The 22,964-nt window shown below is 46.4% G+C and overlaps 2 protein-coding genes across 2 annotated transcripts in view; both read left to right on the forward strand.

The window, feature by feature from the left end:
* Positions 1-1,923, forward strand: part of LOC140389858 (cilia- and flagella-associated protein 337-like) — a 114,640-nt gene extending 112,717 nt beyond the window's left edge. Inside the window, exon 20 of the mRNA XM_072474437.1 lies at positions 1,385-1,923. Coding sequence (XP_072330538.1) covers positions 1,385-1,451 — 67 coding nt within the window. The 3' untranslated portion in view covers positions 1,452-1,923. The remainder of the gene's footprint in view (positions 1-1,384) is intronic.
* Positions 1,924-11,487: 9,564 nt separating this feature from the next.
* LOC140389860 (serpin I2-like) overlaps positions 11,488-22,964 on the forward strand; it is a 39,426-nt gene continuing 27,949 nt past the window's right edge. The window contains exons 1-4 of the mRNA XM_072474442.1: positions 11,488-11,589; positions 12,190-12,450; positions 12,594-12,824; positions 21,191-21,385. Coding sequence (XP_072330543.1) covers positions 11,574-11,589; positions 12,190-12,450; positions 12,594-12,824; positions 21,191-21,385 — 703 coding nt within the window. The 5' untranslated portion in view covers positions 11,488-11,573. The remainder of the gene's footprint in view (positions 11,590-12,189; positions 12,451-12,593; positions 12,825-21,190; positions 21,386-22,964) is intronic.

Below are 22,964 nucleotides of genomic sequence, written 5' to 3' on the forward strand. Positions count from 1 at the left end.
ACAATTTGAGAACCACGACACAAATAGGTAAAATAAGTAAGTAAAGACACCACAGTCCCAGGTGACCATAGGCTGCTTTCCCATTTCAGAGGGAGAGCTACCTGATCGTGATTTATTCTGAGGATCACCCCACCTCCGGCGAGGGGCAAGGTTGAGAAGGTGGTGCCTTCATGAATAACCTCTGGGGGTAAGAGAATTGGCCCCACACTGTTGGCCTTGCTCTTCATCACAAACCAGCTGTCCGTCCAACTGAGCTAAACCATCCTCCCTCATAGCGTTCCTAGCACAGCAAACAGGTTGAGTATCAACTTGCAAAATCCTTCCAACACACCAATGACAGGTGACAAGAGCGGGAGAGAGTGGCGCCCCTCAAGCTATAATCCCCAGGCGACAGGCTAGGAAACTGTTCTAGGGAAAAAAAATCTCGCTTTGGGAACAGACAAAAGTCTGCCTTTTGCACCACTAGGCGTGGGAAGAGAAACAACACAAATAGGTACAAAGTGGAGTTAAGGCTATAATCATATCGGCCATGATCTTATTGAATAGCAGAGCAGGCTTGAGGAACCAAATGGCCTATTCCTGCTCCTAATTCTTATATTCTAGGGCTGGATTCTCCCATTCCCTCAGCTGCATGTTTCCCGGCAGCCCACCATTTGCTGGCAGCGGGATTCTCCTTCCCGTTGCTTATCAATGGGATTTCCCATTGAAGCCACGCCACACCCCCCGGGAACCCACGGGCGGGTTTGCGCTGATGGCGGAACAGAGAATCTCAACGGCTGGACAATTCCGGTCCTTATATGTTGAATGTTTTTGAATTAACATTTTTTTTAAATTCTGAAGGAACTGCATGTATCCCAATCAAACTAGAAAATAGTCTGTATATTTTTTTTAAAGTCATTTTCAGTCATTTAAAATAGGGTTACCTATATGTGTTGGATTGACACTTGCTTATGCTTAATTTTGACACCCAAAGTGCTTTACAGCTGTAATTAACTGGCACCAAATTACCTGTCAAATATAAACTCAAAATACATTTTAAAACGCTGCCCAATTGCATTGGTTCATGCCAGATTTTGCATTTCATGATATGCAAATGAGCTTGAGTGGTAACGTGGGGTAGAGATACGGGAATAATACTCTTCTCAAAACAGATGCAACTCGCTTTTGGATCATCAATTGTGCCAGAAACGGTAAACTCTATTCCGCAAGATCACAAAAATGCTTTCAGAGATGGTCTAATGTTTTAAATAAGGCTGAAGAATGTATCAAACATGTTTAGCAGTTTGTGGAATGTAAACATTTACTCTGCTAAATAAATGAATTAGTATTAATACCGCTGCCACAGTTATTGGGAATCTAGTTCACAATCTGTTTCTTCCAACAGATTACCACAGAGGACCACTGCAGGAATCCGACTGGGAAAACAATCTGATAATTCCACCCAGAAATAGGCAGATTTATTTGCAAAGAAGAACAATTTAAAGAAATCAGTCGCAATGCTCAAAACATTGTACAAATAAAACAAAAGTTGCTGATGAGTGAATCAAATTAATTGAAATCGCTTCAACAAGGCCCTATAAGTTTAAATGATGTGAAAAGCAGCATTGTTATTTTCTGTTTGATTTTAATGCAGAATTAGCACCAGATTCTGATTTTTTTGCTCACTTCCTTCATGTGATAATTAGCCCTGAAAGGAATATGGAATTTTTAAAATGTGTGTTGCTTGCCATTTGCCCTTATATAGAATACTTAATGGAATATATTCTAGGCAAAGGTCAAATGTTTTGTTCTTTATGAATTTCACTGAAAAAACATCTTGGGCGGGACTCTTTGCTGCCCGACGCCGATATCATAATCAGCGATTGGGCGGATAGTTCCTTCCGATGTCCAAATCGGGAGCAACGCCCCCTCCAAAATGGTGTCATCGCGTTGTGCACCGCACGCCGTTGGAATGGTGTTGGCACATCATCAGAAGGCCCTCCCCCGATGCTCCATCCCCGATGGGCCAAGTTCCCGATCGCACGGTTGACGTGTGGTCTGAGTGGTCGGGACCCCGGCATGATGGCCGCAGACTGTGTGCAGCACCGATTTGGCGTCGTAAAACGCCACAGTACTCACGCCGGCGTCGACACTTAGCCACAAAATCGGAGAATCCAGCCCCATATGTTTAGGGATTGAAAATGATACAGATGGGTTGCGATTGTAATAGGGGCTTCGTGGGATCCCTACTGTGCACAAGGAGGTCATTCAGCCCATTTAGTCTGTTCCGACCGTCTGAAAGAGCACTTCACCCAAGCCCACTCCCCGCCCTCTCCCAATAACCACCTAACTTAATCTACACAGCTTTGGAAACTAAGGGGCAATTTAACATGGCCAGTCCACCTAACCTGCACTTATTTGGACTGTGGGAGGAAATCGGAGCACCCGGAGGAAACCCCCATAAGCACTGGGGGAACGTACAAACTCCACACAGTCACCCAAGGCTGGAATTGAACCTGGATCCCTGGCGCTCTGATGCAGCAGTGCTGACCACTGTGCCACCGTGCTGCCCTTTCTTTAGTCTGTAAAGTAATTATTTATACAATTGGTGAATTCTGACAAACATTTAGAAAAATAATATAAAATGAAAGTCATATCAGAGAACTATCAAAAGCATTGCTTCCAGATGAAGTACACTTCAAGTAATGAAGGTGAGACGATATTACAAGCTGCAGAACTGATATTACTGCAAAATATGGCAGTCAGGTGAACCTCATGATTGTGCGCAAATGTAGATAATTCTGCACCAATATACAGGAAATATTGATGAATTATTTTTGTACGTACAAGCGATTATGTTGACTGTGATGTTTGTCACAGCTTGAAACTTGCTGTTAATCACCATGGATTTTTTTTTTTAACATAATGGGATAATAGCAGTTGCAGTGAGGTTTATGTGACAGAAAGGAACAGCAACCTGGGAAATCCCATTGTTACTACATATTACAGAACACTTTAAATCATCTTCAGAGTTACTGATGGTCACTTTCATATAAGTATTGCATAACTAGGGCAGCATGGTGGCGCAGTGAGTGGGCACTGCTGCCTCACGATGCCGAAGCCTGGCTCTGGGTCACTGTCCCCGTATTTATGTGAGTTTCACCCTCACAACTCAAAGATGTGCAGAGTAGGTGGATTGGCCACGCTAAATTGCCCCTCAATTGGAAAAAGTTAATTGGGTACTCTAAAAATTTTTTTTTAAATTATTGCACAACTGAAATATTAAATTAAATCTTACAACAACTTCACATTGGAGTTTTAACCTTTTTCAATCAATCGAACAACAATGGGTGAAATTCTCCATCTCATGCCGCCGGTCGCACAGTTCCCGGTGAGGCAGGGAATCCCGCGTTAGTGAAGAAAATGGGTTCGGCACCGGGCGCGATCCATTTCCAATACACCAGCCTCCTGCTGGCGTCGAGCACCCTGCAGGCAGGACACAATTGTACCCGCGTGATCCTCCATTCCCCTGAGCCGGAATCACCTGGGTGAGAATTACTACGACTATTGACAAGCCATTTATTGACACCCTGACGCGGTGGACCTTGTGGTGGGCAAAGGGGCAAAAGCAACTCCAACCAATGCCACCCCACCCCCACCAGACCCCCTCACCGCCCCCTCATAGAGACCTCCTAAATAAAGGTACCCCCCCCCCCGGGACCCCTTAAATAAAGAGTCTTCCAACAGACCCCCCTCCTGCAGAAGAGAGAGCCCTGTCAGGAAGCCCCCCAGAAGAGAAACCCCTGTCTGGAAACTGGAGAGCAGCTAGAGAACACTCACCTGGGCAATACAACTGCTGGTTAAGACACAGGAAGTAGCATCTGTCAATTCCTGGAAAGAGGAAATCAGTCAGCTGTGATGCACTATCAATTACGACGAGACGAGAGTAGAGAGTAATCGAGGCTTTATTAAGCAGAAATGTGTGGCCTCTTGCAGCTGCTACCAGAAATGGGAGCAGCTCGGTGTGCACACACATTTATACTCCACCTACTGGGCGGAGCCAGCAGGCAGGGATCTACCCCCGTACCTGTAGCACAGGAGCCTCACCATATTACCTCTAATACAACTATTACACAAACAGTGGTGACTACCACATTCAGCCTCTGTTAAAAAAGATCCAGCGGGGGGGTGGAAAACTATTTAGAGGTTTGTGAGGATTTAAAGGTTACAGTCTGATGAAAATTTACAAATTTAGCCGGTCGGGTGCCTTGATCCTCCGCTGTGAGCGCCTCGGTCCCTTGGTGATGCAGGCGCCGACTTGGTCTCCGGGATTGACTCCGGGAGCGTGTTGTCCTCATCTTCATCCCCGGGTGGAACCAGTGGGAGGACGGATCGTCCTGGGGCGAGGACTATAGTGAGGTGCGCTGGGGGGAGGGTGTGTGGCGCCGGGGCAATCAGAGGGGGGGTGTCGGGTGGTGCTGGGCCATGGCCAGGTCCCTGAGGGAGACTGTGTCCTGTCGGCCGTCGGGGTACGCCACTAACTGCGGGTTCGCATGCGGTAGTTGTACCCTTTCGACCAACGGGTCCGCCTTATGGAGCCGCACGTGTTTGCGGAGGAGGACGGGTCCAGGAGTTGCCAGCCACATTGGGAGCGAAACCCCGGAGGTGGACTTCCTAGGGAAGGCAAGGAGACGTTCATGGGGGTTTTCATTAGTTGCAGTGCAGAGTAGCGATCTGCCTGCCTGGTTGAGGGTGGCGGCCAGAGCGACGTTCGATGCATCGCTCTCGACCTGAAAGGGGAGGGTCTCATTGACCGCCTGCATCGTGGCCTTGGCAATGTCAGTCTTGATACGGTTGAAGGCCTGGCGGGCCTCAGCCGTCAGGTGGAAAACTGTGGAGTGGATGAGTGGGCGGGCCTTGTCCGCATAGTTAGGGACCCACTGGGCGTAGAAGGAGAAAAAGCCAGGCATCGTTTCAGGGCCTTGGGGCAGGGTTCCATGAGGGGGCGCATGCGGTCGGGGTCGGGCTCCAGAACTCCATTTTCCACAACATAGCCAAGGATGGCTAAGCGGTTGGTGCGGAACACGCACTTCTCCTTATTGTACGCTAGGTTCAGGAGTTTGGCGGTGTGGAGAAATTTGCAAAGATTAGCGTCATGGTCCTGCTGGTCGTGGCCGCAGATGGTGACATTATCTAGGTACGGGAAGGTGGCCCGCAGCCCGTACCAGTCAACCATTCGGTCCATCTCACGTTAGAAGACCGAGACCCCGTTGCTGACGCCGAAGGGAATCCTAAGGAAGTGGTAAAGGCAGCCGTCTGCTTCGAACACAGTGTATGGGTGGTCCGCCTTGCGGATGGGGAGCTGGTGGTAGGCAGATTTCAGGTCCACTGTAGAAAAGACCCGGTACTGTGCAATCTGATTGACCACATCAGATATGCGTGGGAGGGGGTACGCGTCGAGCTGTGTACCGAATGATGGTCTGACTGTAGTCAATGACCATCCTGTGTTTCTCCCCAGTCTTTACTACTACCACTTGGTCTCTCCAGGGACTGTTGCTGGCCTCAATGATGCCTTCCCGCAGCAGCCGCTGGACCTCCGACCTGATGAAGGTCCTGTCCTGGGCACTGTAACATCTGCTCCTGCGAGCAACGGGTTTGCAATCCGGGGAGAGGTTTGCAAACAGGTAAGGTGGGTCGACCTTAAGGGTCGTGAGGCCGCATACGGTGAGGGGTGGTAGGGGTCCGCCGAATTTTAGAGTTAGGCTTTGGAGGTTGCACTGGAAGTCCAGGCCGAGTAACAGGGCAGCGCAGAGGTTGGGGAGGACGTAGAGTCGGAAGTTGCTGAACTCCACGCCCTGGATGGTGAGGGTGGCGATGCAGTACTCCCGGATTTCCACGGAATGGGATCCAGAGGCCAGGGAGATTCTTTGGGTAACGAGGTGTATCACGAGGGAGAAATGCCTTACCGTAGTGGGGTGGATGAAGCTTTCCGTGCTCCCGGAGTCAAGAAGACAGGAAGTCTTGTGCCCATCAACTTTCACCGAGGTTGTGAGGCCGGGACTGGTCGAGCGTGAGGGAGGCGATCTGCGGCTGGTGCTGGTAGGACCTGGCGGCGGTGGCAGGCGATGAACGGCCAGATGAAGTTCCCGATGAACCGGGGTCCTAAGGTGCCGTCCAAAATGGTGCCGAAGATGGCGGCACCCACGGGGCGCACATGGCGGGCGGCGTTAAAGATGGCGGCATCCACGGGCCGCATGTGCTCTGCTGGGTGGAAGGTGGTGGCGCCCACGGGCCGCAAATGGTCTGCGGGGACGAAAATGGCGGCGCCCATGGGTCACACATGCGGGGTGCAGGAACGCTGGGCCTAGAAACTGCAGCGATCGACCGGGCCTAGCACACAGCAGCAAAATGTCCTTTTTTTCCGTAGGCCTTGCAGTTTACACTACGCGCTGGGCACGCTGCCTGGGGTGTTTGGTCTGCCTGCAGAAGTAGCATTTGGGCCCCCCGGGGTTGGCTGGCTGCTGCGTGGCGCAGGCTTGGGGTAGGCTGGGGGCGGAAGCTAGTGGGGCCCATGATGCCCATGAGGGTGTCGTGCGGTTGGAAGCGTACGACTGTACGTTACGGGAGGCAACAGTCAGTGGGTTTGCGAGTTGCCTGGTTGCCGCAAGGTCGAGTGTACTCCCTTCTAATAGACGCTGGCGGATGCACGCTGACCCCATGCCCTTAACAAAAGCATCCCTGATTAAAAGTTCAGTATGTTCGACTGGCGAAACTACCTGGCAATCACAGTTCCTCGCCAGGACGTGCAGGGCACGGCAGAAATCATCTAAAGACTCACCAGGGAGTTGCTGTCTCGTGGACAGGAGGTGCCTGGCGTACAGTTTGTTGATTGGGCGAATATAATGTCCTTTCAGGAGCTCCATTGTTTGCGTGTAAGTAGGCGCATCCCGGATAAGGGGAAAAATATCAGAGCTCACCCGTGAGTAAAGGACCTGGAGCTTCTGTGCGTCCGAGGGTTGGTCCGTCACGGATCGGAGGTAGCTCTCGAAACAAGCGAGCCAGTGGTCGAAGGCCGACGTGGCGTTGGCTGCTTGCAGGTGCAGCTGTAGGCGATCAGGCTTGATGCGTAGTTCCATCGCTGTAATATCTCTGCTTAATAAATTGATGCACTATCAATTACGACGAGACGAGAGTAGAGAGTAATCGAGGCTTTATTAAGCAGAGATGTGTGGCCTCCTGCAGCTGCTACCAGAAATGGGAGCAGCTCGGTGTGCACACACATTTATACTCTGCCTACTGGGCGGAGCCAGCAGGCAGGGATCTACCCCCGTACCTGTAGCACAGGAGCCTTACTGTCGTACCTCTAATACAACTATTATACAAACAGTGGTGACTACCACAAGCTGCAGGCCATTCATTCATTTCTCTTTGATATTAATTTTACCAGGGTGTGATTGACAGCATCCACGCACACTCAGCATTGCTCCATTCATCTTCCTTCACAGTTGAGGAAATCTGAAGGGCTCTGTTTTGGTACCTGTAGAGATGGTAATCTGTGCTACTCAACTCAGTTACAGTAGACGCTCTGGACGAAGGCTCGAAGTCATTCAGAAGTTTTATAGAAGGTTTATTGAGCAACACAACTTAAATAACTGCGTGCGCTCTTTCTTAAAGAGCTGCACGAGTAAAAAGGTTACAACGTTTCTTTGCTCTACAACTAGGCCTGACCACACTAGCAGCCCTGAGCTAATTTTCTGTTCCTGTTCTCCTCACAGTCAAATCAGCCAAAGAGGGGGTGGGCGGTCTGCGTCCCACTTTTATACACGCCAATGCTGCCTCCTGGTGGTCTTTCCATTACCCATCAGCCCGTTCTGTACATACCCATGTAAGGATCACTACAGGCTCTAACCGCAATGTTTATAAACATCAAGCTTTGATTGATAGGTCCTGGACCACATCAAACAGAGTTAAGTGCTGTCAATTTCCATCTGACCACTTCAAAATCACTGAAACTTAAAGGGAGGTAATTGGAAATTTTGTTTGAAGTAGTCCAGGACCTGTCAATCAAAGCATGATATTTATAAACATTGTAGTCACTCCGAACTGGGGGGTTGGGGGGGGGGCTGGATTGCGTACTAGGGGGTGGGGGTTGGTTGGCCGCTGCAGGGTATCTGGCCGCCTGCTCAAAATGGCGGTACAATAGTGGGGGTTCCCTAGGGAATCCCTCACAATCCTCGCTATTAATAAATTTTCATGTCATAGGATTGGAAATCGCTTCCCGATTTGCGCTCGCGGGAGAACATAGTTTCCCAAACGGAGAATTTCGCCCAATGTCTTCTGAGAGTTGGATTAAGTTCTAAAGTTTAATCATGTAGATCTTGCTTGGAATGGTAAAAAAAAATCTTTGAACTTCTTATGCATGCCAGATGAAACAATTTGTTTGCAGAATTTTGTTTGAAATGTTTTTGCATCAAATAACAATAAAAGCTGGATTGTTAACCTTATATTTCATGGGGATTGTTACTGGTCCATTGTTTTTATTTGAGGTTTGTATGGGACTCTTAATGGCTAAGTTTACAGTGGTGGGTGGAGGCCATGAAGCAAGCGGATTATCATCCTTCTTGTGAACCGTGGCCAGTAGAAACTCCAATGACAAGAAGCAATTTTGCTCTGGAAAATAAATACATTTGCTGTAATGACTGTGAACCATGATATAAAGTCAGTATTACATTGATATGTTTGCACTTTTGATTCCAGTTGCACTTGCAATTATTTAATAAGTACATCTATTTTTGTATGATAGGTTATTTCCTATTTTAGATTGGTTTTTGTCAGGAATTATTGCTGCCATTCATTTTTACATTAGAAATTCTTTCTCTTTCGGACTTCTTGATTTAAAAAATAATTGTCAGTTATTGTGTGCGATTTAACAACAAAAGAGGCCCATTTTGGGCCCGTTCAGCAGAATGTTTCTCAGCACTTGCAGGGGCGAGAACGACCAGCTGTAAAACGGGACTCAGCCTTTTATTTTGGCCTCAGTGTGGAACACCCCACCCAGGCCGCACTTACTTAATTTCCTGCACTGATGAGCTCAGCTCACCAGTGCAGGAAGATGATTCACGGATCGAGGCGCCATTTTAAAATGCCGTGAACTTTCAACTCCCTCTCAGCATCCCCACCATGGTCTTCAGGCCTCCCACTGACCCAATGTACCTCATGGGGTCCTCAAGCCTCCCCCTCACCCCAGCTCTTAAAGGTGGGGCATCCCAGGCCCGATCCCTGACATGGGCAAACTGGCATCCAGGGATCTTGGCACTGCCAGTCTGGATCCCTCGCAGTGCCACTTGGACAGCCTAGCAATGCCAGGGTACCATCCTGCTCAGAGACAAACCAATGGCCTGGAAGATCCCCCCCAGGTGCCTTTATGCCTGGTCTACGTTTGTGTGGACTAGCGCTAAACGGCACCATGCCAAAGTCTCCCACGCGTGGCCATTAGTTCCCGGGCCTCAGGAGAATCTGGCATAGACATATTTAAATGAGCCTAATATATTCATCTGGATCTCACCTTGCCAATCTCATTAGGGGCAAAATTTCTAAGTTCATTTGTGGTGAGGTTTTCATGGAGTTTGCTGCCAGCTCTGCCGATGAGTTCCCCTGAGTTCCCCACCGCTATCCAATGACAATTATTCATATTTCAGGGCCCTCGGTTTAGCCCACTATCCCTGACCACCCAGGGGCCTCCAATGGTCCGCAAGACCGCCTGGGTGCCATCCCGCCTGATCCACATTCTTGTGGATCAGTATTGATCGGTGCCCGGCGACAGCCTCCATGGGAAGGCCGGTAGATCCCGAGGATGCAGGCCTTAAGTAGGATTAAGACCTACTTTAGCCAGCACCATTTGGTCCCACCCCTTTTGAGTGCCGTTCTAATTTCGACACCTCGCGGGTCTTGGATATATCCCCCGAGGCAGGAAAGCTGCTGGCAGGCCCGTGGGAGGCTTCACCCGGTATCCACCGACCGCGTTGTGCTCTCGCTCAAACGCAATGCGGCTACAAAATTGTGCCCAAATCTCTCAAGTCTTTCCGAGTGTCGCAAATTGCACGAGAGGCCTCTGGTGCGATTAAATGGCCTCATTGCATCACCAGGTCTGGCTTGACATGGGCATTAAATTGTGCCCATCGTTTCTGTTTCTCCACACAGACTTCCCATTGTGAGGTCTTTCCTGGAACAGGTCGCATCAAGCATGACTGACCAGGAGTCTCTTCCACTCTTACCATCAGTGTATTGGAAGGATTTTACAGGTTTATACTCAACCAGGTGACTGCGTTATGAACGCACCTTCCTTGGCCATCAAGCCCTGGGGTGGGACTCGAATCTAGAGCTTCTGGCTCAGAGGCAGGGACTTTACCCACTGCGCCACAAGACTTTTTACCCAATGTATTGAATGCAACATTTTCCAGTAAAGAAAAAGAGCAGTTATTGCAAAGCTGTCTCCTCTTCTGTAGCACAGCTTTCACAACATAAAACAGCCACACAATTTGCCTTCTCTTGGATTCCTGTTGCTTTGGAGAGCATTTCTTTTGCATTTCAAGACTTCCAGTTACCATCCCTTTGCCCACCTGCAATATCAGTCGCTGCTTACTAAGTTCTCCGAATAGAAATTTTTGTGGTGTTTCAAATGAAACTATAGAATTCAGATGGGGAAGATAACTAAATAAGGGATGGTGGAGGTAGGTGTCATAATATACACCAGTATCTCATGGTGCACACACACACTGATGGACACACAGTGGGACCAATCAACACACACAACACTGCAGCCAATCACCAGTGAGAGCACACGCGCTATAAAGACAGGGAGCATCAGAGTTCCCGCTCATTCGAGTTGCAGCTAGCTAGGAGCACAGAGCTCACAGACTGCAACACAGACATTCACCATGTGCTGAGTGCATCGACTGGTTAGGACAAGGCAGAGGTCTTTAGTTAAAACTAGTATCGTATAAACCCACAGTCTAAGTATGTTTAAACAGTTAGTGATTCAATAAAATAGTGTTGCACTATTTCAAGTGTTGGTGACCTGTATGTGATCCAGAACACCCAACACATCAGCAGGGTATTATTTATCCACCGAAATGGATGGTATTAATCAGGGACACACAATAATGATACCAAATTAATGTCACAACAATGTGATAGCTTTATTGAACATTTTGGACCAAAAGAGTTACAATATTGATTTGAATGTTTAGTGAACATTGCAATTTAGCATTCTGTGTAGGTAGAAAATCAAAATGTGCAGCCAAATGTACAGCAATTAACTTTGGCACATTAAAGTCTACAACACAATGTCCTAGTTTCATCACTATTTCTGCTTTGCAAATTACCTGTTATTAACAAAAGTAATTCAGGTGTTATCATTGTTCATGTCCTTGAACCCATTTCGGCATCAGTTCTCAGGATTTAATACATTACCAACATTACAAACACTGCCAATGACCACCTGGTAGATGAATATCAAAACACACCATGCCGTTTATGTTGCTGAAAGTTTTCTGGATAACTTGGACAGAGTACTTTTACAGAACTCAACAATTATGGGTGTACGCACATGTATGTATAAATTTTTGTATAGGAGAATTTTGTAACATATATTTATATATATATATATAGTGCACCACTACAGAGGTAATGGCTAGATATTTTAATAAAATTCATGTGTTGCTGTGAATTTAGATTGTAACAAATTTCTCAAGCAGATTCAGTTCCACTTCTGCTCAATGTGAAGTGGATCTCTAAATCATCTGAACTGAGAACCAAACGCTGCTTGGTCAACTGCAGTGGATAGAAATGAGAGCTTATATCACTTCTGATGTCTACCTTTATCAGAAGCTGTACTTTATTTTTCAAAATACTGGTTTCTCCAAAACTAACCTCTTATTAAAATACATATAATTATTATGTAATTTTTATCTCCTGGCAGAAAAATTGATCTGGCCATGTAAATCTAAAATACACAGTCACGATTTCCAAATAAATAGCTGACATTATTATTCAAAAGAATCATTTTGTAAATAATGTTTTGCATGGTCTCTGGACGATCAATGAAACCATATGACTGTTAGGTGAAAAATGATTTTGAATCCCGTTCATTATTGCAAAGAAGTTCATTCTTAAAATGCGTTTGAAAGTATATTTCTATTTCCTCCACAGCAATGAGAACGCTGCTGTTTAGCAGTCTACTGTTGTTCTGCGAAGAGTCATTGATTTCCACCTCCGATTCTCTTCCTAGTGATATTACTACAGAATTTTCAGTTGATCTCTATCACGCCCTTCGCTCAGTGCAGACGAACCAAAATCTTATTTGCTCACCAATGTCTATCAGTCTTGGCCTAGCAATGATAGAACTGGGTGCCAAAGGACCCACTTTGCAACAGTTAAGAAAAGGTCTCCATTTTGATAAAACACAGGAAGGTAGGTAAAACTCTCTCTGTGTACTTGCTGCTTGAAGTGATCCACATTAAAATAGATTTCCAATTGCAGAAATAAATTGTTTTCCTGTTCACCTGTATAAACTATGTCTGCTGGATGCTAAAGTGTTGTGATTCTGATTTTAGGAGAGGAATTTTCGATGTTGAAAAAACAATCCAAAATCATTTCTAACAGTAGTAGGCAATACAGGCTAAAACTTGCAAATGCAATTTACATTCAGGATGGATTCCGCTTGAATGAACAATATCTCCACAGCAACCAGGAATTCTTTGATAATACTATAAGAACCGTGAATTTTCAAGATTCTGTATCTGCTGCCAACATTATCAATACATGGATAGCTAATCAGACCAGTGGTAAGTGGGACACTTATTTATGGCTAATAGCATTATTTAATCTCAGAAATTAACTGAGTTGAATTAAGTGGGTCATTTCAATTCAAGCAAAGCTGTTGCAATGTCTCTGCACGCATGAAAGCGTATCTCATTCTGAATAATTTATACAACAGCATGAAAGAGAATTTGAAAATGATCTTTCAAATCTGTGAGAAACTCAGAAAGGTAATTGACTGAAGTAAATGTCTAAAAATAGGCAGTAAGAAAGTGCAAAATGCAAATTTTAACCCTGAGTGTGGAGCTGACGGAATGAGAATCAGGTTTGTTTGCTCATAAACAGTCAGCTCTGAAAATTGACACAGGGCTTCCAAGACCTAATTGAACTTCTGCTGACACCAATCAATAAGATGCTTCACCCAACATCAGTGGGATATAAGTAGTCGGCGTGGACTTTGCTGTTTCTCTAGAGAATGTGAGTGATTATGCTTCCTTGAAGTCCTCTCTGGTGGCTTTCCATGAAGGCATGGAATTTCCGTTTTGGTACTGGAACTGGCTGTCAGAAGCTGCTACTCTGAGATTAAAGTAACGTCAAGTCTTTAAGTTACAGGGAACAATTGCAATCAAACACTGCTCAAGGTGCCCCTTGTCCCTCAGTCAGTGTGCACTTTGTAGGAGCAGTCAACTGGGAACGAAAGGAAATGGTATGCCATGTAATTACAAAAGATAGATACAGATGGGGAGAATTGATTTTGTTTTCACTTTATGGCTCGTGTCATTTAACATGGGGACAGTTTGATATATAAGAGATGGGAGTTAATTTTGGTGTATGTTTTCAAGTTTGGGAAGCTGGGTAATGGTAGGTCATGAGTAGAATTCCACAGAGGGCTTTGACCTGAGACTCCCCCATTACAGAGAACAGAACCAGAGACCCCTTGCCCCATTACAAAGACCACTGTCTGAAAGCCAGAGAACAGTCCAGACAGAGACACTGAACAAATCACTGCTTTAAAACTCACCTGTGCCCTACAACTGCTGGCTTAGGCAGAGAAAGCGGCCCCTGTAAATTCCTAGAAAGCGAAAACCATATCCGCTGGGTTTAAACCCCCATAGATCTTTGATCTTCAAGATTTTCATTCATATCTCACTTCCTTGTTTTCGCTGCAGAAAGCTTTTGATGGGGTTCAAGAGCTGATAATCATAGCTAAACATTTAGAAACATTGCGGTTAGTTTCGCAGCTGAATACTTGAGATCCATTCAAGCGAGAAGGGAAATGAAATTAAACAATCCAGACAGCTGATCGTGTACAAACTTTCAACCACAGCCTAGTATAACCAATTTCCCATTGATGTGAATGAAAGCCTTGCAGATCAAATTTATAGCTTCTGCTTTCTCTGCCTGAGCCAGAGGTGTAGGGCACAGGTGAGTTTTAAAGCAGTGATTTTGTCCACTGTCTCTGAATAGACTGCTCTCTAGCTTCTAGGCAGGGATCTTTGTAATGGAAGGGGTGTCTCTGATGGGGGTGTCTGGATTGGGGCTTGCTCTTTTGTGGGTCTTTGGTGGGGGTCTCTGTAATAATGTTTCTCGCGAAGGTCCATGTGGAGGTCAGATCATCTTCTTACTGTGGGGTTGGGGGTGGGGGGGGGTGACCCTGCAAATCCTGTAGCGGGCGAGCAGATTTGCATTGTGGGGGGGGGGGGGGGGGGCAGCCAACAGACCTAGCTGCCAGGTCACCCACTGGAAATAACGGCCCAGTAACGGGATTGGTGGGGGAATCCCTCACAATCCCCATCGTGCGTAAATTTAGCAGAAGATAGTGAATTGCCTCAGCATTCCTGCTCCCAGTGAGAGTACAGATCAGGGGCAATTCATCTCCAGCGGTAGAACATGATTTCCCAAACGGAGAATTCAGCCCTTTGTACCAGTTATCTGGCTCTTGCTCTGGTAACAGCCTGGCCTATTCCACTTTCTCTCCTCGTACGACCTCCTTGTGAAGAGGGAATGCCTACATAAGATCACCCTGGTCTGCAGATCAAAGACGGAATCTCAATTGAATAGACCGGCTCGCGGGAGGCTGGTAGCAGGTCTACAGCCCACTTGTAATTGAAAGGGGCTTTTTCAGTGATCTCCACCTTGACAGCCAATAATAATATGTGACCTCCTGCTCCACTGGAAATGAAGTCTTGTTCCAGGAGACTGCAATTATCAGCAACATGAAAGCACGAGTCAGGGTGCTCAAAGGATCCTCTGCCCTGTTTTGGGGGGGAGTTGTGCTTCCTTGCAGCTGGGTTTGCTGGTATCATCAGGTATGTCCTGTGGGCAGCATGTGGCTGAGGAGAAGGCACTGCTGCTCCTCTTGTTTCTCACCAGAGATGCAAGGTAGAGCTGCATAAACAACCCCTGTGTTTTGGAGAAGGCTGAGAGCAGGGAAGTGTGGATCAAAGTGACTAAAATGCAAGACAGGTACACTGATTTCCAAGAAGTAGGAAATCACCTGTCAAGCAGTATAGCACACTCTCAGAAGAAGTACCGTGACTTCAGTTTCATTGTTTGAAGACTTCCCAGTCTGTCAGTTTTACTGAAGTTCTCCCTCTGTGCACTCACCTTGCTGGCATTTGTGAGATGCAGTTAGCTCAAGAAACCCATGCATTGGCCATGAAAGGCAGGACGAAGTTATTACCTGTTTGTTTGTTATAATGACTTAGCTGGCAAATCCATGGGCCTTCTCGCTTACCTTTCACCCTGCTCAGGTCAAAGTTTAAAAATGGGCAGAACCATGTTGGGTTCCCAACCCGGTGCCACGTGCTTGAGATTTAACCCCTCACCCTCACCCATGCGCTCCTTCTCTCAGCAGTTAAAATTATGCTCCACATGTTCATGTATAGTAAAAATGTAGCTTTGATGATGTCAGATTCCAAGAGTCTCCAACCTAGCCTCTTCCATTTCTTCATCCTCCTCTTCACAGCTTCAAAGTAAGGGCATGGATAGAGTGGATGGGCAGGCACTCTTTCCCAGGGTTGAGGGGTCAGTCACCAGGGGGGGCACAGGTTTAAGGTCTGTGGGACAAAGTTTAGAAGAGATGTGCGAGGCAGTTTTTTTTTTACACAGAGGGTGGTGAGTGCTTGGAACGTGCTGCCAGGGGAGGTTGTGGGAATAGACACATTAAAGGCGTTCAAAAGGCATCTCGACAAATACATGGATAGGCTGGATATAGAGGGAAGCAGCACTAGGAAGTGCTGAGGGTTTTGGCCAAGAGTGGTATCATGACGGGCACAGGCTTGGAGGGCCAAAGGGCCTGTTCCTGTGCTGTACTGTTCTTTGCTCTTTTTACTTTTTTCTAAGTCCATATCTGGAGTGCAAGAGGTACTTTACATAGAGCTGAATAGAAAACAGCAGCAGAAGTCCTGATTCATTCCCAAACTACTAACAATAGTTACTGCCCAGGTAACTGTTCACAAACCTTCCTTAGCAGTACCAAACAATGGCCTCCTTAGGGAGGCTCAATCCAGACACCCCCATCAGAGACACCCCTTCCACTACAAGGATACTTGGCAGCTGCTATTAGTCATCTCATGCTACATAGTGATGTGAAACTCTGGCAGAGGTTAAAGGGAGCTGTGAGCTTTTGGGAGGGGAGTGCAGGCACACCACTTTTGTTGCTGGATGCGGAGTTCAGTTTATTGATTCAAAATGGGTGGAAATAGAGAGAAAGATCCATCCAGAATTACAAAACCCAGAGGTCATAGCTGCATTTTGTTTCGGTTAGGGTATAAATTAACTGTGGCCAAGATGCTATCTGGCCAATGGGGGTCACTTGATGGAATCAAGTTGGGTGGCCACCGTCGGGCCTCCCCTACGATGGAGATCCCTGGTGGACGAATGCTCGGCCGTTGAGAGCTGCCAGCCAATCAAAGGCTAGCAGCTCTTCACGCCATCTGGAGGGGTGGCAGCTGACTGAAGTCCACCCACCAGAGGCCCTGGATTGCCAAGGGACCCCAGGCCAAAGCTGTGTGAGGGAGACATGGGAACCATGGGATGGATCTGAGGGAGGGGGAACAGGGGATTGGACACAAGTATAGTTTGTGGGGCTTGTGCCTCCTGCCCCCTTACCGATGCCAGGACACTTGATCAGGAACAGAACGGAATCCCGGGAGATCCGGAGGTATGTAAAAGCCACGCAGCCACTGCCAGATGGGAATTCAACCTCAGCTGCTTCCGCCCCCCCGACAATTGGGAATGTTTTGCTGCTACTGGGAGATTAGTGGGGGGCCTCTCCTTTGATTAAGTGGGCGCAGTCGCCATGGTTCCCTTCCTGGTGGGCTGCATTAAATTCATCCCTGTGGTTTGGCTTTTTGAAGCTTTTATTCTTAAAATTTCTTTCAGTTTAATATTTATGCTCATTTTAGGCAAACAGAACCTCATCCTTAGAAACTACCCATGTGCTTTCAAACCTGCTTATCCCTGTATGGAAAGGTCATTGGCAAAAATGAAAACGGAAATTTTAAGGACCCAGGAGCATCTGTGTGTTTCCCACAGATTAAATGAGTGATCATGAATTATGTAAATATAGTTATCTTAAAAACAGTTAGCCTATTCCCAAGGTTGGCAACATGTTTGATAACGACCTGCGCCAATTGAAAAATCATAATTCATGTTGAAAAATGATCTTACAATGATTTATTTTTAGTTTTATTGTTCTGTGATTTTAATGAGTAATCTAGTCAAGAATTATTATTTCAGCCCTTTTTAAACGTCCTGAGCTATTTTGCATCTAATTAGATCACAGTCAATAGATGTTGGTCCGGATTTTCCAGCCCTTCCTGCGGTGGGATCTTCTAAACCTGTGAAAGGCGATCCGGTTGTGGCGGGCAAGCCACGCAAGATGCTGTAGACCTTGGCGGTACTGGAAGATTCCGCCGCCTCTGCTGCTGAAATTTTTTTAAAATTTAATTAATTTTTTCCAATTAAGGGGCAATTTCGCGTGGCCAATCCACCTAGCTTGCACATCTTTGGGTTGTGGGGGTGAAACCCACGCAAGCACGAGGAGAATATGCAAACTCCATACAGACAGTGACCCAGAGCCGGGATCGAACCTGGGACCTCGGCAGTTTGAGGCAGTAGTGCTAACCACTGCACCACCATGCTGCCCGGGTTTGCACATTCTTCCTGTGTTTGCGTGGGTCTAACACCTGCAACCCAAAGATGTGCAGGCTATCCTGGATTGGCCAGTCTAAATTGCTAAATAATTGGGTACTCTAAATTAAATGTTTTTAAAAAGCTCTTTTTTGCACAATGCAGAAGAAAGTCGGTTTCCCAATTAACTTAAATTGTACGTATGGATTTATTTTTGTACATTATGGGACAGAACAGCGGGGTGCAGCCTGAATTATGAAATCTTAATACTCAGAATCCTGGGACTGTCAAAACTGGAATATTAATTTATCCTAATGGAATTTCCCAGCCAGATCCACATGCGGAGAAGTGAAGGTTGGGCAAGGGTACGAAGGTTGTGATCAGTAATTATCCTCATCCTTTTCATCTTGGAAGGGGCCCACTTGGTGGATGTTTGTCCGGTTCCTGTCTAGTCATAATGTCTTAGGAATGGTTAGTGTGTCTGAGGGTTAGTTCTGTCAGTTCTTCTTCACTCTTTTTTTAACTTTGAGAGGTTTTGGGGCACTGCTTCCACTTCTCTATCCCTGTATGGAAAGGTAGTTGGCAAAAATGAAAACGGAAACTTTAAGGCCCCAGGAACATCTGTGTGTTTCCCACAGATTAAATGAGTAATCATGAATTATGCATATAGTTATCTTAAAAACCGTTAACCTATTCCCAAAGTCTGCAACATTTAGGTGCCTTTGAGGGCTGGTTGTGGTGGTGTTAGATGGTGAGCCTTGGTGATAAGGACACTCGGATACGGACCTACATTGGCAGTTGGGTGGCCAAATTCTTTTTTTTAAAAAGAGTGGCCCTGGTTGTTGGGGAGGGCTGTGGTTCCTGGGCCGGCGGGGGGGGCGGGGGGGGGGGTTCAGCCCTCCCTCCCAGGGTGCTCCCGAGTCTTGGGGTGGCTCTGATAGCCCACATGTCCTGGAGGGCTTTCCCCCTCTTTTACAATTAGGATCAGTTTATATTCCTTTTGATTCTTGGTCTCACAACATAAAAATTAATTTTTCGAGATGTGGGTGTCACTGGCTCAGCAAGCATTTATTACCCATCCCTCGTCGCCCTTTAGAAGGTGGTGGTGAGCTGCCTTCTTGAACAGCTACAGTCTCTGAGGTGTAGGTACACCAACTGTGCTGTTAGGGAGGGCGTTCCAGGATTTTGACCCAGTGACAGTGAAGGAACGGCGATATATTTCCAAGTCAGGATGGTGAATGACTTGGAGGGGAACCACCATGTGGCGGGGCTCCCAGGTATCTGCTGCTCTTGTCCTTCTAGATGGTAGAGGTTATGGGTTTGTAATGTTCTGTCTAAGGAATCTTGACGGGTTCTTTCAGTGCATCTTGTAGGTGGTGCACACGGCTGCTACTGTTCGTCGGTGATGAAGGGATTGCATGTTTGTGCATGGGATAGCAAACAAGCGGGTTGTTTTGTCCTGGATGGTGTTAAGCTTCTTGAGTGTTGTTGGAACTGCATTCACCCAGGCAAGTGGAGAGTATTCCATTACACTCCTGATTTGTGCCTTGTAGATGGTGGACAGCTTTTGGAGGGCAACAGGTGAGTTACTTGCCTTTGACCTGCTCTAGTATTCACAGTATTAATAAGGCTAGTCCAGTTCAGTTTCTGATCAATGGTAACCCCCAGGATGTTGATTGTGGGGAATTCAGCGATGGTAATGCCATTGAATTCCAAGGGCTGATGATTAGATCCACTCTTCTAGGAGATGGTCGCTGCCTGGCACTTATGTGACTTGAATGTAACTTGCGGGCAGCATGGTGGCGCAGTGGGTTAGCCCTGTTGCCTCATGGCGCCGAGGTCCCAGATCCGATCCCGGCTCTGGATCACTGTCTGTATGGAGTTTGCACATTCTCCCCGTGTTTGCGTGGGTTTCGTCCCCACAACTCAAAGATGTGCAGGCTAGGTAGATTGGCCACCCTAAATTGGCCCTTAATTGGAAAAAATTAATTGGGTACTCAAAATTTATAGAGAAAAAAAAAATGAATGTAACTTGCCACTTGTCAGCCCAAGCCTGGTTAATGTCCAGGTCTTGCTGTAATGGAACATAACTGCTTCATTATCTGATGAGTCGCGAATGGTTGCTGAACATTGTGCAGTCATCCGCAAACATCCCCACTTCTGACGTTATTTCATAGAATTTACAGTGCATCGAGTCTGCACCGGCTCTTGGAAAGAGCACCCTACCCAAGATCCACACCTCCACCCTATCCCCATAACCCAGTAACCCCACCCAACACTAAGGGTAATTTTGGACACTAAGGGCAATTTAGAATGGCCAATCCACCTAACCTGCACATCTTTGGACTGTGGGAGGAAACCAGAGCACCCGGAGGAAACCCACGCATACACGGGGAGGATGCGCAGACTCCGCACAGACAGTGACCCAAGCTGGAATCAAACCTGGGACCTTGGAGCTATGAAGCAATTGTGCTATCATTCATGAAGCAGCTGCAGATCGTTGGGCCTCAGGAACTCCTGCAGTAATGTCCTGGAGCTGCGATAATCGACTTCCAACCATCACAAGCATCTTCCTTTGTGCCAGGAATGACGTCACCCAGTGGAGAGCTTTCCCCCTGACCCCAATTTTGCTAGGGCTCCTTGAATGCCACACTCGGTCAGATGCTGCCTTGATGGCAAGGGCAGTTACTCTCACCTCACCTCTGGCATTCAGCTCTTTTGTCCATGTCTCTATGGGAGAGCCTAGGCTGAGTATTCAGGTTTGTTGTGTCTGGTCCTCTCTTTGTCTTTGTTTTTGTCATCTTGAAGGTAGGATGGCTTCCTGTTCCAATCTGGATCTGCAGAAGTGTTTAAACTGCATTGCAAGAGTTAGTTAATTCCCCTCAGCACTGGGGTTCTCGGGATATTGTTTTCTTCTTTGTAGTTTTGTTTTGTAGCTATGGGTGAGATGAAGGTCTATAATGTTGCCTGTATCCTGGCTGGACACAGATGTGTCATTTATTCGCAGAAGGAACGTTTTAGGGATTTTGTCCCTGATTCATCCAGTCTTATTTATTTCTAATTATGTAGTGACTACTATTTTGTGCTGTACCTGCTGTACATTGATACCTAAAGCTAACTTTCTGCGTTTGTTTGATTGATCTGAATCTTTTGTAAAAAATTTAAAATCGCAATAAATATAGATTTGTTATAAAATGTGATTAAAATCTTAAATTGTTTTAATAACACATTGCTTAAATCAATTGTCTGTTTTCAGGTAAAGTCAAAAGCTTGATTACAAGTCACTCTGTCAACTCTTTGACGAAGTTAGTTTTAGTTAATGCCATTTACTTCAAGGGGACATGGAAACATAAATTCAATTCAGAGAATACCAGACTAATGGAGTTTACCAAACAAGATGGCTCGGTAGTTCAGGTACCAATGATGCACCAACAAGTGGTGAGCAGATTTGGTAAGTGCTATCAAAAATTACACATTTTACCAAAATCAGTATTAAAAGTTAAATAATTATACTTTGTGTCGAGAGTATAAAGAGATTTTAAAAACTAGCTGATCCATCAAACCAATCCCATTCAGTCATGTTGCATGTAAGCATCATGACCTTCACATAGCAGCAGCCAGGGCAGGTAAAAGGATCAGGGTTTCACCCCCATGACCCAAAGATGTGCAGGTTAGGTGGATTAGCCACGCTAAATTGCCCCTTAATTGGAAAAAAAATAATTGAGTACTCTAAATTTGGAAAAAAAAGATCAGGGGCTTGACTCTCCACCCCGCCGCATTTCTGTTTTACCCCGCCAGCGGGCTGCTCCGTTATGCCAGCTAGTCAATGGGGTTTCCCATTGTGGGGCTGCCCCACACCGTCGGGAAACCCCCGGGCTGCTGGCAAAATGGAGCATCCCGCCGGCGGAGAATCCAGCCCCAGACTCTTAAAACTCCCTCGGCCAGTTCCCAGAAAAAAAATAATTTTGAGAAATTCTTCCCTGAACCTTGAAAAATGTATTCCAGGAGGTTACAGTAAAGTGATGGTAAATCACGAGAGGATCATAGGCTGCTCTCCCCTTTGATAGCTGACTGGTGGTAATTTAACCTGAGGATCGTCACATCTCAGGCAAGGGGCAAGGTTGAGAAGGGGCCTTCATGAATAACCTCAGCCAGTACAGGAATTGAACCCGAACTGTAGGTATTACTCCACATCACAAACCAGCCATCCAGTCAACTGAGCTAACCAATGAATGCAGCTCCAACAAAACTCAAAGAGCTTGAATCCATCCAGGACAAAGCAACCTGCTTGTTTGGCACCCCATCCACAAACACTCACTGCATGTACCACTGACACAGTAGCAGCAACGTGTATCATCTACAAGATGCACTGCAGAAAATTACCACGGTTCCTCAACAGCACCTTCCAAACCAATGACATTGACCATCTAGAACAGGCTTGTCCAACCTGTTCAAGCCTAGGGGCCACATTTGCATGTTTTTCTTCGTCAAAGGGCGATGAGCAAATTTCCAAAGAATAAGGTATGGCAAAACAATAAACTGATTTTCAGAAGAAGATAAGGTTTTAAGGAAAGAAACAATTGCTGAACAAATATAAACCAATGTTATATCAACAAATTGTTAAATCAAAAAAGAGTACACAGTAAAAATTAGCCGAATGTTGGAGGGTCAGTGTATGTGAGTCGGAGTGTGAGTACGAATGTGTGTAAATTGGTGTGTGGCAGTGACGGTGATTGACAAAGCTGAGATTGGGGATAAAGTAGACTCACACTCAACTCCACCCAGTTTTGCCACCCATTCCCACACTCCAACCCACTCCCACAACCCCCACACACTCAGTCATTCACTCCCACAGTCATTCACTCTCACACACACAGTCACTCTTTCACACACATTTACTCACTCACTCCCTCAAATGTACAGCTATTCAGTCACCATCTCCTCCCTGGTCCCACCTAAATGACAAAACATCAACCTTGCTGGGCCGAAAGAGACTTTGTCGTCCAAGGCCTGCCAAGTCCTTGCCCTCC

The sequence above is a fragment of the Scyliorhinus torazame genome, chromosome 14 (assembly GCF_047496885.1).
Source record: "Scyliorhinus torazame isolate Kashiwa2021f chromosome 14, sScyTor2.1, whole genome shotgun sequence".
Lineage (NCBI taxonomy): Eukaryota > Metazoa > Chordata > Chondrichthyes > Carcharhiniformes > Scyliorhinidae > Scyliorhinus > Scyliorhinus torazame.